The sequence below is a fragment of the Schistocerca gregaria genome, chromosome 4 (genome assembly GCF_023897955.1).
Source record: "Schistocerca gregaria isolate iqSchGreg1 chromosome 4, iqSchGreg1.2, whole genome shotgun sequence".
NCBI lineage: Eukaryota > Metazoa > Arthropoda > Insecta > Orthoptera > Acrididae > Schistocerca > Schistocerca gregaria.
The window spans coordinates 414,344,384-414,359,302 of record NC_064923.1 but is presented as its reverse complement, the minus strand read 5'-3'; the positions used below and the strand labels follow the sequence as shown (position 1 = coordinate 414,359,302).

General features: G+C 38.4%; 1 protein-coding gene across 14 annotated transcripts in view; it reads left to right on the top strand.

The window, feature by feature from the left end:
• Nucleotides 1-14,919, top strand: part of LOC126366003 (ubiquitin carboxyl-terminal hydrolase 47) — a 150,179-nt gene that overhangs the window by 55,032 nt on the left and 80,228 nt on the right. For all 14 annotated transcript variants that reach the window (XM_050008847.1, XM_050008846.1, XM_050008840.1 and 11 more), the window contains one exon: nt 14,691-14,903. In XM_050008847.1, coding sequence (XP_049864804.1) covers nt 14,691-14,903 — 213 coding nt within the window. The remainder of the gene's footprint in view (nt 1-14,690; nt 14,904-14,919) is intronic.

Below are 14,919 nucleotides of genomic sequence, written 5' to 3'. Positions count from 1 at the left end.
ATTTGTTGTGTAGTTCACTCTTTCTGCCACTAGAAATTTGTATTTTTGGTGTAATTGATTTAAGCTTACTGCTTATTTTCTTTTGGCAAGATTTAGGAGGGAAAGATTTATTAAATATGTCTTAACACAATTTAAGGATTTGTCTAGTTTATGGTGTTTGAACTGCAGTGGTCTGCAGGCTAAGTTAAAATACTTAGTGTATCGCAGAATAAGCCCATATTTCTTTTGGTGCAATTCATGTTTATTATGCTTGTGGAGACTTTAATTTATCTGCGTTTTGGAGCTCGAGACAGAGTTTAATGATCTGAATACCTCATTCTAAGTGGTAGTGGTACTTATTTGAATTTTCAAATTGCTAGTTTGTAATAATGTTACCAGTACAAGTCACTGGTCTTCTGTTTCCTCTAATATCTAAAGGAAAGTTTTAATTTAAAGCCAGATTTCTGATTAGGTTGTGAAATTTTGTTGATTCAATGGTTTCAGCTAACATATGTATGTTGACAAACATCTCAAAAATGAGATCGACAGGAAGTGCAAAATGGCTAAGCAGGGATGGCTAGAGGACAAATGTAAGGATGTAGAGGCTTAACTCATTAGGGGTAAGATAGATACTGCCTACAGGAAAATTAAAGAGACCTTTGGAGAGAAGAGAAGCACTTGTATGAATATCAAGAGCTCAGATGGAAACCCAGTTCTAAGCAAAGAAGGGGTAAACAGAAAGGTGGAAGGAGTATAAAGAGTGTCTATACAAGGGCGATGTACTTAGAGGACAATATTATGGAAATGGAAGAGCATGTAGATGAAGACGAAATGGGAGATACGACACTGCGTGAAGAGTTTAACAGAGCACTGAAAGACCTGAGTCGAAAAAAGGCCCCCGGAGTAGACAACATTCCATTAGAACTACTGACGGCCTTGGGAGGGCCAGTCATGACAAAACACTACCAGCTTGTGAGCAAGATGTATGAGACAGGCGAAATACCCTCAGACTTCAAGAAGAATATAATAATTCCAATCCCAAAGAAAGCAGGTGCTGACAGATGTGAAAATTACCGAACTATCAGTTTAATAAGTCACAGCTGCAAAATACTAACGCGAATTCTTTACAGACGAATGGAAAAACTGGTAGATGCGGACCTCGGGGAGGATCAGTTTGGATTCCGTAGAAATACTGGGACACGTGAGGCAATACTGACCTTACGACTTATCTTAGAAGAAAGATTAAGAAAAGGCAAACCTACGTTTCTAGCATTTGTAGACTTAGAGAAAGCTTTTGACAATGTTGACTGGAATACTCTCTTTCAAATTCTAGAGGTGGCAGGGTAAAATACAGGGAGCGAAAGACTATTTACAATTTGTACAGAAACCAGATGGCAGTTATAAGAGTTGAGGGACATGAAAGGGAAGCAGTTGTTGGGAAGGGAGTAAGACAGGGTTATAGCCTCTCCCCGATGTTATTCAATCTGTATATAGAGCAAGCAGTAAAGGAAACAAAAGGAAAATTTGGAGTAGGCATTAAAATTCATGGAGAAGAAGTAAAAACTTTGAGGTTCGCCGATGACATTGTAATTCTGTCAGAGACGGCAAAGGACTTGGAAGAGCAGTTGAACGGAATGGACAGTGTCTTGAAAGGAGGATATAAGATGAACATCAACAAAAGCAAAACGAGGATAATGGAATGTAGTCAAATTAAATCGGGTGATGCTGAGGGAATTAGATTAGGAAATGAGACACTTAAATTAGTAAAGGAGTTTTGCTATTTAGGAAGTAAAATAACTGATGATGGTCGAAGTAGAGAGGATATAAAATGTAGACTGGCAATGGCAAGAAAAGCGTTTCTGAAGAAGAGAAATTTGTTAACATCGAGTGTAGATTTAAGTGTCAGGAAGTCGGTTCTGAAAGTATTTGTATGGAGTGTAGTCATGTATGGAAGCGAAACATGGACGATAAATAGTTTGGACAAGAAGAGAATAGAAGCTTTCGAAATGTGGTGCTACAGAAGAATACTGAAGATAAGGTGAATAGATCACGGAACTAATGAGGAGGTATTGAATAGGATTGGGGAGAAGAGAAGTTTGTGGCACAACTTGACCAGAAGAAGAGATCGGTTGGTAGGACATGTTTTGAGGCATCAAGGGATCACAAATTTAGCATTGGAGGGCAGCATGGATGCTAAAAATCATAGATGGAGACCAAGAGATGAATACACTAAGCAGATTCAGAAGGATCTAGGTTGCAGTAGGTACTGGGAGATGAAGAAGCTTGCACAGGATAGAGTAGCATGGAGAGCTGCATCAAACCAGTCTCAGGACTGAAGATGACAACAACAACAACATGTATGTTGAAGTCTGCTGCAGTCACATCTTTTTTCTTACTGATCTTTTTCTAAAAGACCGTGGAATTTAGCTAAGTTATAGCACATCCAGGAATTCTGTAAATTGCTAGAACCACTGTATTCAGACACTCTAACTGTTTAGAGCAACTATCAAACACGTTCTCTTCATGTGAACAACTAACATTTTCTCTTTTTGTATAACCTACTGATGAGTCAGTAAGAATGCAGAAAACTCCAGGAGATTTGTTTCTCTTACAAAAACTGTTAGCTAGCTTAAAACAATTAATTCTTTTTAAAATGTGTTTAATTTTGTGTTAACCAGTGTTCATTTGGGTAGATTATTTTGATATTTACACATACTGAAAGCAGAGTTTTAAGTTGTAGTTGTTTTTTCATGTGCTTCCTCTCTTTCATAACCATACTTTTTATTTTCAGTTTGTACCTCTGCTTTGTCGTCCCCGCCAGAATATATAACTTTCCCTTGCTTTTTAGGATTTTACACAACTATGAACATTTTACTTAAGTTCTTAAAGCTATTAATGTATAGTCCATCTTTGTCATCAACCTTGATATAGTATACCCAGTTTTTGATGGCTAATCAGATTCTTTGTTTAGCTGATGGGACTGAATTTTAGAGCCAACATTGATCTTGTAATATGGTACAGTAACACTGTATTATTATTATACGTAGAATCTTGTTTTAAAAGGTATTATTATTATTATTATTATTATTATTATTATTATTATTATTATTATTATTATACATAGAATCACATTTTAAAAGGAAATTCTTTTTGTCAACTCCAGTATTGCACCTGAACATTGTCGTTTTGATTGTAGGTAGCCCATTTATGTTAATCATTTAATGTTCCATTGAAGGAGCTCTCTGTAATATTATTCATTGTGTTACGTGTGAGTGAATTTTTGCCACTTTGCTCAGTAATTGGCTGTTTTCCACATACTCAGGATTTTCTTTCACTAACTAGTTTGACATTTACTTCTTTTAGTGTCAAATTTGTTGTCAGTTTGTGTCACTTTGAAGTAGTTTAATAATTTAATAATAATAATTAACTGACCCTAGGGAAGATTAGATTCAGGAGAAATGTAGGAATGCACAAGGCAATACTGAACCTTTGACGTCTTGTTGAAGACAAGTAATAGACGGCAAACCTACTTTTACAGCATTTGTAGACATAGAGAAAGCTTTTGGCAATGTCAGCTGAAATACTCTTTCAAATTCTAAAAGCGGCAGGGGTAAAATACAGGCAGCAAAAAGATATTATAATAATTTCTTCTTTTGAGTTCACTGTACTTACGATACAACCATTTCAATAAGCAAACAGTAGGGAGCATCATCTTTTATCAGTTGTTGTAAATTTACTTTTGCACACTTTTCATACAACCAGTAATTTCACTGGACACAAAATATACCTTTCACGACATATTTTGAACATTCTCTACACAATGAACTATTTAATTTAACCTATTTTGAGGCCTGAGATGCAGCTTTGCAATCCTTTGTTGGGACCATCATCATAAATGAAACCATTACATCATTGTAAATTATACAGTTTTTTGTTATTTAGTGACTTCCAGATGTATGATACTTTGAAGCTTGCTGTGTTGCTTAATCTTTTTTCATCATTGGGTACTTCTGTCACTGTGTTCTCCAGTTCAGATGCATTTACTTTGTTGAAAACATTTTGAGTGTCAGGAAGATAGTCTTGCACTTATTGTACTTTTACATTGCTTATTTAATTAAAACCTGTTCGGTCCCTACTACCTTCTCATTGTAAGTGTAATTCTATGATCTATATTAGTGGTGGTGGTGGTTGTTGTTGTTGTTGTTGTTCTTGTTCTTGTCGTCGTCATTGTCTTCTGTCCAAAGACAGGTTTGATGCAGCTCTCCATGCTACTCTATCTTGTGCAAGCCTCGTCGTCTCCAAGTGACTACTGCAATGTACATCCTTCTGACTCTGCTTATTGTATTCGTCTCTTGGTATCCCTCTAAGATTTCCCCCCCCCCCCCCCCCCCCCCTCTCCCCCACTTCACTCCAGTACTAAACCGGTTATCTCCTGATGCCTCAGAATGTGTCCTACTGACTGATCCCTTCTTCTAGTCAGATTGTGCCACAAATTTCTCTTCTTCCCAATTCCATTCAGTACCACCTCATTAGTTTCATGATCTACCCATCTGATCTTAACAAATTTCTCTTCTTCAGAAACACTTTTCTTGCCATTGCCAGTCTACATTTTATATCCTCTTTACTTTGACCATCAACAGTCATTTTGCTCCCCAAATACCGTAACTCATTAACTGCTCTAAGCGTCTCATGTCCTAATCTAATTCCTTCAGCATCACCTGATTTAACTTGACTACATTCCATTATTCTCATTTTGCTTTTGTTGATGTGCATCTTTTATTCTCCTTTCAAGACACTGTCCATTCCGTTCAACTGCTCTTCCAAGTCCTTTGTGATATCTGACACAATTACAGTGTCATCGGCGAATCTCAAAGTTTTCATTTCTTCTCCCTGAACTTTAATTCCTTCTCAAAATTTTTCTTTTGTTTCTTTTACTGCTTGCTCAATATACAGATTGAATAACATCGGTGATAGGCTACAACCCTGTCTCACTCCTTCACCAACCACTGCTCCTCTTTCATGTCCCTCAACTCTTGTAAATGCCATCTGGTTTCTGTACATTTATAAATATCTTTTTGCTGCCTGTATTTTACCCCTGCCACTTTTAGAATTTGAAAGAGTATTTCAGCTGACATTGCCAAAAGCTTTCTCTATGTCTACAAATGCTGTAAAAGTAGGTTTGCCGTCTTTTACTTGTCTTTAACAAGACGTCAAAGGTTCAGTATTGCCTTGTGCGTTCCTACATTTCTCCTGAATCTAAAATAATCTTCCCTAAGGTCAGTTTCTACCAGTTTTTCATTGTTATGTAAAGGATTCGTTTTAGTATTTTGCAACTGTGATTTATTAAACTAATGGTTTGGTAATTTTCAGACCTCTCAACACCTGTTTTCTTTGAAATTGGAATTATTATATTTTTCTTGAAGTCTGAGGGTGTTTCACCTATCTCACACATCTTGCTCATCAGATGGAAGAGTTTTGTCATGGCTGGGTTTCCCAAGGCTATCTGTAGTAGTGACAGAATGTTTTCTACTCCCGGGTGCTTGTATTGCCCTCAAGTACATCTCCCATGTATAGACCCTCCACATACTCCTTCCACCTTTCTGCTTTCCCTTCTTTGTTTAGGACTGGTTTCCATCTAAGCTCTTGATATTCTTACAACTGTTTCTCTTTTTTCCAAAGGTCTCTTTAATTTTCCTGTAGGTGGCGTTTGCCTTACCCCCTAGTGATACATTCTTTTACATCTTAACATCTGTCATCTAGCCATTCCTGCTTTGCCATTTTGCACTTCATGTCAGTCTCATTTTTTAAACGTTTATATTTCCTTTCTCCTTTCATCAATTAAATTCAGTATCTCATGTGTTAGCCATAGATTTCTACTAGCCCTCATCTTTTTATCTACTTGATCCTCTGCTGCCTTCACAATTTCATCTCTCAAAGCTATCCATTGATCTTCTACTGTATTCCATTTCCCTGTTCTTGTCAATTGTTCCCTATTGCTCCCTCTGAAACTCTCTACAGCTTCTGGTTCTTTCAGTTGATGCATGTCCCATCTCCGTAAATTCCTACCTTTTTGCAGCTTCTTCAGTTTTAGTCTACAGTTCATAACTAATAAATTATGGTCAGAGTCCACATCTGCCCATAGAAATGTCATACAATTTAAAACATGGTTCCGAAATCTCTCTTAGCGTTACACAATCAATCCGATATCTTCCAGTTTCTCCGGATCTCTTCCATGTATACTGCTTTCTTTTATGCTTTTTAAGCCAAGTGTTAGCTATGATAGAATTTTACACAGAATATACTTTAATCATAATTTAATCAGGTAGCTTTCTCTTTCATTCCTTTGCCCCTGTCTGTATTCACCTACTTCGTTTCCATCTTCTTTTTCCTATTATTGATTTCCAGTTCCCTGTGACTATTAACTTTTCTTCTCCTGTAACTACCTGAATAATTTCTTTAGTCTCATCATACATTTATTCAATCTCCTCATCTATGAAGCTAGTTGGCATGTAAACTTGTACTACTGTGGTGGGTCTGGGCTTTGTGTCTATCTTGGCTACAGTAATGCATTCACTATGCTGTCTAGAGTAGCTTATCCATGTTCGTATTTTTTTTAATTCATTATTAAACCTACTCCTGCATTCCCCTAGTTGATTTTGTGTTTATAACCCTGTATTTTCCTGACCGGGATGCTAGCAGCCTTGACACAGTGGCAGTACCGGTTCCTGTCAGATCACCGAAGTTAAGCGTTGTCGGGCTGGGCTAGCAGATCGGTAACCATCCAATTTGCCGAGTGCTGTTGGCTAGTGGGGTGCACTCAGCCCTTGTGAGGCAAACTGAGGAACTACTTGATTTAGAAGTAGTGGGTCCAGTCTCAAGACACTGACATACAACCGGGAGAGTGGTGTGCTTGACCACATGCCCCTCCATACCCACATTTGGTGAAGCCTGAGGATTGAGGATGACATGGTAGCTGGTCAGTACCGCTGGATCTGCCAGGGCCTGTGAACGGAGTTAACATTTTTACAGTTTACATTCTCCTGACCGGAACGCTGTTCTTCCTGCCACCAAACTTCATCAATTCCAACTAAATCTACGTTTAACCTATCCATTTCCCTTTTTCACTTTTCTAACCTATATGCCTGAGTAAGGGATCTTACGTTCCGTGCTTCGATCCATAGAATGCCAGGTTTGTTTCTCCTGATAACAATGTCCTGAGGAGTCTCCATCTGGAGATCGAATTGGGGACTATTTTACCTCCGGAATGTTTTACCCAAGAGGGTGTCATCGTCATTTAACCATACAGTAGAGCTGTGTTCCCTCAGGAAAAATTATGGCTGTAGTTTCCCTTTGTTTCCAGCCGTTTGTAGTACCAGCACAGCAAGTCTGTTTTGGTTGATGTTACATGTCTAGATCAGTCGATCATCCAGACTGTTGCCCCTGCGACTAATGAAAAGGTTGCTGTCCCTCGTCAGGAACCATAGGTCTGTCTGGCCTCTCGACAGATACCCTTACGGTACAGCTATCTGTATCACTGAGGCACACAAGCCTCCCCACCAACTGCAAGGTCCATAATTCATGGGGGGAATTAATACTTATCAGAATTGAAATATTCAGAATTCAAGCAGTTCTGTTTGAGTGTGTCCTGTCATACTTTTGAAGAGCCTCTGATAGAATGTCGTGTATAGATGATATTAACACATTCATCACTGGCCTCTTCACACACAGTCCTAGGCTGCATACTCAATAATTTATAGAAGTAAGAGTTTATTTTAGAATACACTATTCAAATAGATAGTGTAATTATGACAAGAAACTTGTTAAAATCATGAGAATGAAAGTCTTGCATGCTTGCTCTTTTGAGTGGTACAATTATGTTTCTGTCCACATTCACAAAAAAGAGTACAGGAATGTTTAAAGATAGGGACATTTAACTGATAACATGGTAATTGTGGGGGGCAGTGTAGGATACAAAGACCACTGGACAATGTGACACAAAAGCAGTTGCGACAAATCTTGAGTGGAGTGTGTGTGTGTGTGTGTGTGTGTGTGTGTGTGTGTGTGTGTGTGTGTGTGTGCTGGCGCACGCACGCTGACTTTTGGGGCACTGAAAGCTGCACATATGCAAAATAATGTTCAAAAATCAGTAACTTTTGTTTAACTTTACTAAAGACCTTTAATGCTGCAAAACTTTTTTTCCCTGCCAAATTGTCTTTGTTTTTTGCCAGAATGTTAGCAGCAAACTGATTCATTTAACTTTTGATGCATTGATTCATGTAGCCATCAAACAAATGAGTAAAATAGTCAAACTCTGCAGTAGGGTCTGCAAACTGTGAGGCTACAGAAACTTCTTCTTGCAACACTAGCAATTGTAGCTAATCGTCTCATGGCAGCCCTTTGCTGCATGTCAGATTTAGAAATCCAGCTTTCAGACAGCCGGTAGATGATCACCAGTATGGAAGACGGGTGCCGTTGGGAATGACACAGTTAGTGCATACATATGGCATGTGGGCACTGTGCTAAAAGTGTTACACAAAGAGAGAGACTATTGGTTGTCATAATGTACAAGGCCTGTCTAAAAAGTATCTGACCTTGGGCCAGAAAAAATATTTCGAATACCTGATGGGGTTAGGACCCTAATCCCCTTCAAAGTAAGCCCCTTGTGCTTGCACACACTTAGCTCACTGATCCTTCCGCTGCTGGAAACACCTCTGGAAATCTGCTTTTGGAAAGGTGTTCAGCTCAGTCTTCGTATTCCGCATTATCTCTTCTCTACTCTCAAAACTGGATCTTTTAAGTGGCGTCTTCAATTTTGGAAACAACCAGAAGTCACAAAGAGCCATGTCTGGAGAGTAGGGAGGTTGGCGAACAGCCGTAATTCCATTTTTGGCCAAGAAATTTTGGATTAAGTGGAATGACTGTGAGGGGCCGTTGTTGTGATGCGGTTGCCACTTTTTTGCTGTCCACATGTCTGGTGTTGTGCACCAAACTGTGTCACACAGTCACCGGAGAACATCTTGATAGTACACTTCTTTGTCACTGTTTGCCCTTCTGGTTGCACAATTCCACGGACATCAAAGAAGACAGGGAGCATCATCTTGATTTTGCTTCACACCTGCCGCACTTCATTAGGCCTTGGAGCCTTGGGTTTCTTCCATTGCGACGACTGTCTTTTTGTTTCTGGATTGTACCCGTACACCCATGACTCATCTCCAGTTATCATGGTGTTCTGAAACCCAGGATCAGTGTTGGTGGTGTCCAGAAGGCCCTGTGCAATGTCAAAACAGAGATGTTTTTGTTCTGGCGACACACTGTCACAAATTTTGCAGCCACTCTGTGCATGTTCAAATCATCACGCAAAATTGTGTGTGCAGAATCTTTACTCAGTCCAACCTCGTGGGTAATCTCCGGCACGGTCAAATGATGATCTGCCATCACCAAATTTTGCATACTCTCAACAGCAGCTGCCCATCCACTCATTACTCACGCCCACTAAGGTGACGATTCTCGTAAGAGTTTAGGCAACCTGTGCACGTTTGCACAGGCGAAGATCAATGGCCGGGTAGCCTTTCACCTATATACAGTATATACTGTATGAAGGTAGTAACTGTTCCCAAAAGAACATATATCTATTAGGAACATTACATATGTAGATTGTGACAGTTGGGAACGTGGGTCTCATGGGAAGCGTGCAAGGGATAAGCCCCTGCAGTCGCGCTATTCGTCTGTGTCCTCGGTGGCTCAGATGGATAGTGTGTTTGCCATGTAAGCAGGAGATCCCAGGTTCGAGTCCTGGTCGTGGCACGCATTTTCAGCTGTCCCCATCGAGGTATATCAACAACACCTGTCAGCAGCTGAGGGTTTCAATTAATTATTGTTTATTCTAGAGAAGCTGTGCGGTCATCAATGGTATCTGTTCTTTCGGGAAGAGTTACTATCTTTATATATAGTTGAAAGGCTACGCGGCCATTGACCTTCGTCTGTGCGAATGTGCGCAGGTTGCCCGAACTCTTATAGGAATCATCACCTTAGTGAGTGCGAGTAATGAGTGGCTGGGCAAATATCTATTAGGAACATTATGTATATGGATTGTGGACAGTGTGTGGATAGTGTCCCTGCAGTTGCACTATTCATCTGTGTCCTCAGTGGCTCAGATGGATAGAGCTTCTGCCATGTAAGCAGGAGATCCCGTGTTCGAGTCCGGGTCGTGGCACACGTTTTCAGTATATCAACACCACCTGTCGGCAGCCGAGGGTTTCAATTAATTATCATAAAATGAATTAGTGTCCTGCACTGCAGTTTATGAAAAATGCACTTATGGTGCTGGTCAGTCAGATTAACTGTTAAATTCTCTGGTAGAATTAAAATCTTCATAGAATAGATGGTCGGAAGAGTTTTGAATGTATGTTTTTCACACTGTTTCTTTTGCTAATGTGAAAGTCAGTTTCTGTGTGCTGTGGGAAAATTTTTGTTGATAACCATGTTATCATCATTCATAATATTTTATGATACTGTTGAAGTCCAACTGTGCCCTTACCAACTTACTTGAAGGCTCTTTAGTCTCATTAAAATCCATCCATTAATCCACTTTTCTTCCAGTAATGGCTATGTTTTACAGACAGTACCTACCACAACACAATATATTTTTCTTTTCTCAGTTCACTCATTTGTTTTTTAACTATATAGTATGGATGGTCTACATTTCACAACACAGATCAGTAAACTACACATCCTTCAAAATTAAAGAGAAGTCTGAGTGAGTGAAGCAGACCTTCACTTTTTAATTACCAGCCATCTACAAAAAGTTACACGATTAATACAGGGTGTATACGACCCAGGACAACCGGGAAATCTGGGAAAAACCCAGGAATTTTTTCATCCGGGAGAAAACCGAGAAAAACCCCGGAATTTTTCGGAATTCTGGGAATTTTTCATTGTTTTAGCTTTCAGTTAATTTTTTTAAATTTTGGCTGTAGAATTGATTTTCTAGTAAAGAATGTTATTGTATCCTGCTACTGGAGAATGATACTGCATCAATAAAATATAAACGAGAGGGAAAAAAATAAAACTTTAGTGACAAAGGAAATGTGCAATTTACAACAACAAAAAACCATGCACGCACAAGCGTTTGCAAATAGCAGAAATATGTCAAAGGCCGTGGGGCGCATACTGTAATTCTTTGTAACAATAAACTGCTTGCTATAAGCATGACGTCACAACTGTTCACATTAGGTTCGTCTGACCAATTGCCAGCGGTCTGTTGCGCATTTGACTCGCGTGTAAGCAGTACCTTCTCCCGCTACTTGAAGTTTGGCTCTTAGCTGTGTCTGTAACAGTAGCAAGCAGCTAGATGCAAACGAGAAAAATTTTTCTCAAGCGCCCTAGCTGCCAGATTCACGCTTGCACAGAGTTGTTTGAGTTGTAGTGGGGAGGGGTTAACCTCCACATGACGCGTGTTTACGTTAAGCGAGTTCGCTGCTTCTCTTCGTGTACAGCTCCTAAGTAAAAAAAAAAAAAAAAACTGATTTCTGTGGCCGGGGAGCCATCAAGTGAATTAAAATACATTCACATAATTATGGAGGGCAAAAATATATTATTAATTTCAGTTTTCTGATTTTATTTTATTTCCAAGTTAGCAAGCATTAATCGCCTTGCAGAACAGTGAAGTTATTTTTGCAAGTTTGCTAAAGAAATTTGGCTTTTTTAATCTTTCTGCTGAGGCAATCATTTTATTTGAAACGAAGTGTTTCATTCTACAGTATTGCCTAGTTCCAAATTTTTGCTGAATTTCAAGTGCACGTTATCATCTTCTGCCATATATGGCATTAATGCCATTATAAAGAACCAAAAATGAGATCGTAGAGTACTGGTACTCCAAGAAAATTTACATCCCAAAAACCACACTGAAAAGCTTAATATCAGATGGGACATACTTCATTGTGAATCTGGAAAAAGCCAATTCACGCTTCAAGCCGAATTATGCATTTTAGTATGGTTTACGAAATTCCGATGGTCTTTGGAGTACCCTCTGATGCCCTGTTTCTTTTATGGTGTAATGTAATCTCTTTTAGTGCTTTATACACACGAACATACGGGCTTCCTACACCACTGCAGTTGCACACGCACAATAATGCCTGTTTTCTGGCGCTCTATGGAAGCTGGTAAATCGAACCTATTTCTAACAGTCTTCGGATAGTATTGCGAACGGTGGTTAGAAAAGTGTTACTTTCAAAGTAAATTTCTTTTTACCCAAGATGAATTACGTTACGTGTGAGAAAGTGGGATGGATATCTAAATCACAGAGCGTTCGAAACTGAACAGTTAGAGGACCAGCCACTTACAAGAATTTCGAGCCGAGACATTTATGTCATAATATTACATCTACTGGCACATTTGTGTGATGTATCTTAAAGTATAACACACGTAAAAAAGATCAATATTACATGTGTAAGCTATGCTTCTGTTGTAGCGTTTAATCTTAGCGACTATTATTATATGTGAAAGCTTAGCTTTTATTGAAGATAACGGTACTGTGTACATTAATGTAAACCGTTAACTTTTCCTCTTGCGTGTTCGCACTATTTAACCAGTGATCTTGCTATTGGCTGACTATAACACGTGTCCTATGCTCTGAATAGCTGCTGTCATCGGCTGCCAATCTCATGGCTGAGATATGAGTCGCTTACAAAAGGACATCGCAACCTCGGTTTCAACGCTCCACAAACTAACGTGCTGTGTTTGGTGCAATTCGAATTTACACTTTTGTAATACGAAAATATGCAACATATATGTTGCTGCAAATCAAAGGACTTTCCAACACTTCTCCCCTTTTATTCTTTTTTTATTTTTTTGGGAAGTTCTACACGATTGTATAAAACGTTAACTATTCAAAGAATTGATAAGTTTTACAGTTCCGAGGGAAAGTCTACGGAAAATCTACTGTCACTTAGCACAGAAAAAGTGTATTCTCGCCCGGGAAAAAGCGTATTTTTTAAACGAGATATCCGGGAATAATACGGGAATTTTTTTTCCTTGTCCCCGTATACACCCTGTAATAATACCGAACAAAAGACATTTCAATTGACGTAGAAGTTTGGAAGCTCAACGCTGGAACCTGCCTGACTGCAGCTTTGTATATGTCACCTATTTATAGACGTGCATATTACAGATATTACAAAACAGTAAAAATACACAACTGTTACATTTTGGATATTAATATAAAATATAGAAAAACTGAATGGTACAATAGGCAATGAAGCAAAGTTACTTAACTAAAGGCTTTATAATTAGAAAATGACAAATCACAGGTACTATTTGGCGGTAAGTTCTAATGTACACGGGATTCCCAAAGTTTGCCAAGAATTTTCTAATTGGTTAAATTAGTAAACTAATGGATTATTTCCATAAAGGTATCCATTTTTGGAAAGAGAAGAATTAGGGCTCCAGAGTTATAAATTGGATTTAAGAAATAATTACATGTCATGATTGGAACATTCTGGAAAACAAAAATGTTGAATACAAATAACTTCTGAAATATTAAGATTTAGGAAGGAAAAAGTAAAATGCTCCCTTTTAAAGGGGAGAATGGGGACTTCTCAAATAAGCTCTGTCAATATAAAAACGAACAGTTTTTAGTGGAGTGGAATTTCAGTGATCTCGTAGTTTACAGCTGTATAAATTATAAATATTTCTGTATATAAAATGTTCCTTATGAACTGTTTGTATCATTTTCATCAGGTGACTGTAAATTATACTGTGAATTAACAAAATTTAGTGAAATTCTGCATGAATAAGAATTTGGTAATTTCATATACACCCTGTTTCTTTGTTCAGTGGCAAATAAAAACAGCTGACATCATCAATCCTCCTCTGTGTATTACTCTTATTCAGGTTTATCCCCCCCCCCTCCCACCTCCTGATTAGTAATGAAAAGAGATCATAAAAAAAAATCAGAGTTGTATAAGAATGAGTAGGATAATCCCACCTTACACAGTTACACAATGTGTTTCAGAGCTGCAGCTCCATTCTCAAGGGGTGCAGTGACATTTCCTAGGCATTACATCTTCTTCAGTTTACAACCTAGCAGTAAATGAGTGATGTAAGTCTTAGCGTTATGCATTGAAACATCTTGGATGAGATAAATGAAACAAAGTATAATTCTTTTGGAAACATGCTGTTCATATTCTGCATTGATAACAAAAATTCATATTTCTGCTTACTCGCAAATGTGACATGCTATAACTGATTAATTATAATGTCAGTGAAATATTTTTTGTGGACACTTCATTGCTCAGCAGTACACATTATAATCTCATTCTGCTTAACATCAGATGTCTGTTTTGTTAATTTACACTGTATCGATTTCTACAGTTTTAAAATTGTGCAGATATGTTCTGCTTTCTGCTCCATGAGCACTCCCTTTCTTTTCTTCTGAAAATTTGGGCTTTTACAGCAAACTGTTGCACCTCTCAGCAAAGAGGTTTTTTTGCAATCGCTTAATATGCTTGCAGTAAGTGGTATTGTGCAAAAATTTTTGAACTGGAGTGTGGCTGTGTTTTGTCACTTTTCCAAGCTAGTTCCTGATTGTACTAAGGTTTAAGTGTTTTTGTGTGGTAATGTTACCCAGACTGTTCATTCTGGTAGCACATAATAAAAGTAAACTGACGTTTATAGTAAATCAGTAGTAACATAATTTTTCTTTTCTTTTTCAGGAAGATGATGAAGGAATAGATATGGGCAGCTGTGCAAATCACCATGAAAACGAGAAAAATCGGAGACACACTCATGAGAAAGGACCTTATGTGTATGAATTGTTTTCTATTATGATACACTCAGGAAGTGCATCGGGAGGCCATTACTATGCTTACATCAAAGACTTTAAGAAAAATGAATGGTTCTGTTTCAATGATCAGATTGTGACTAGGGTATGTGAAGACTGTC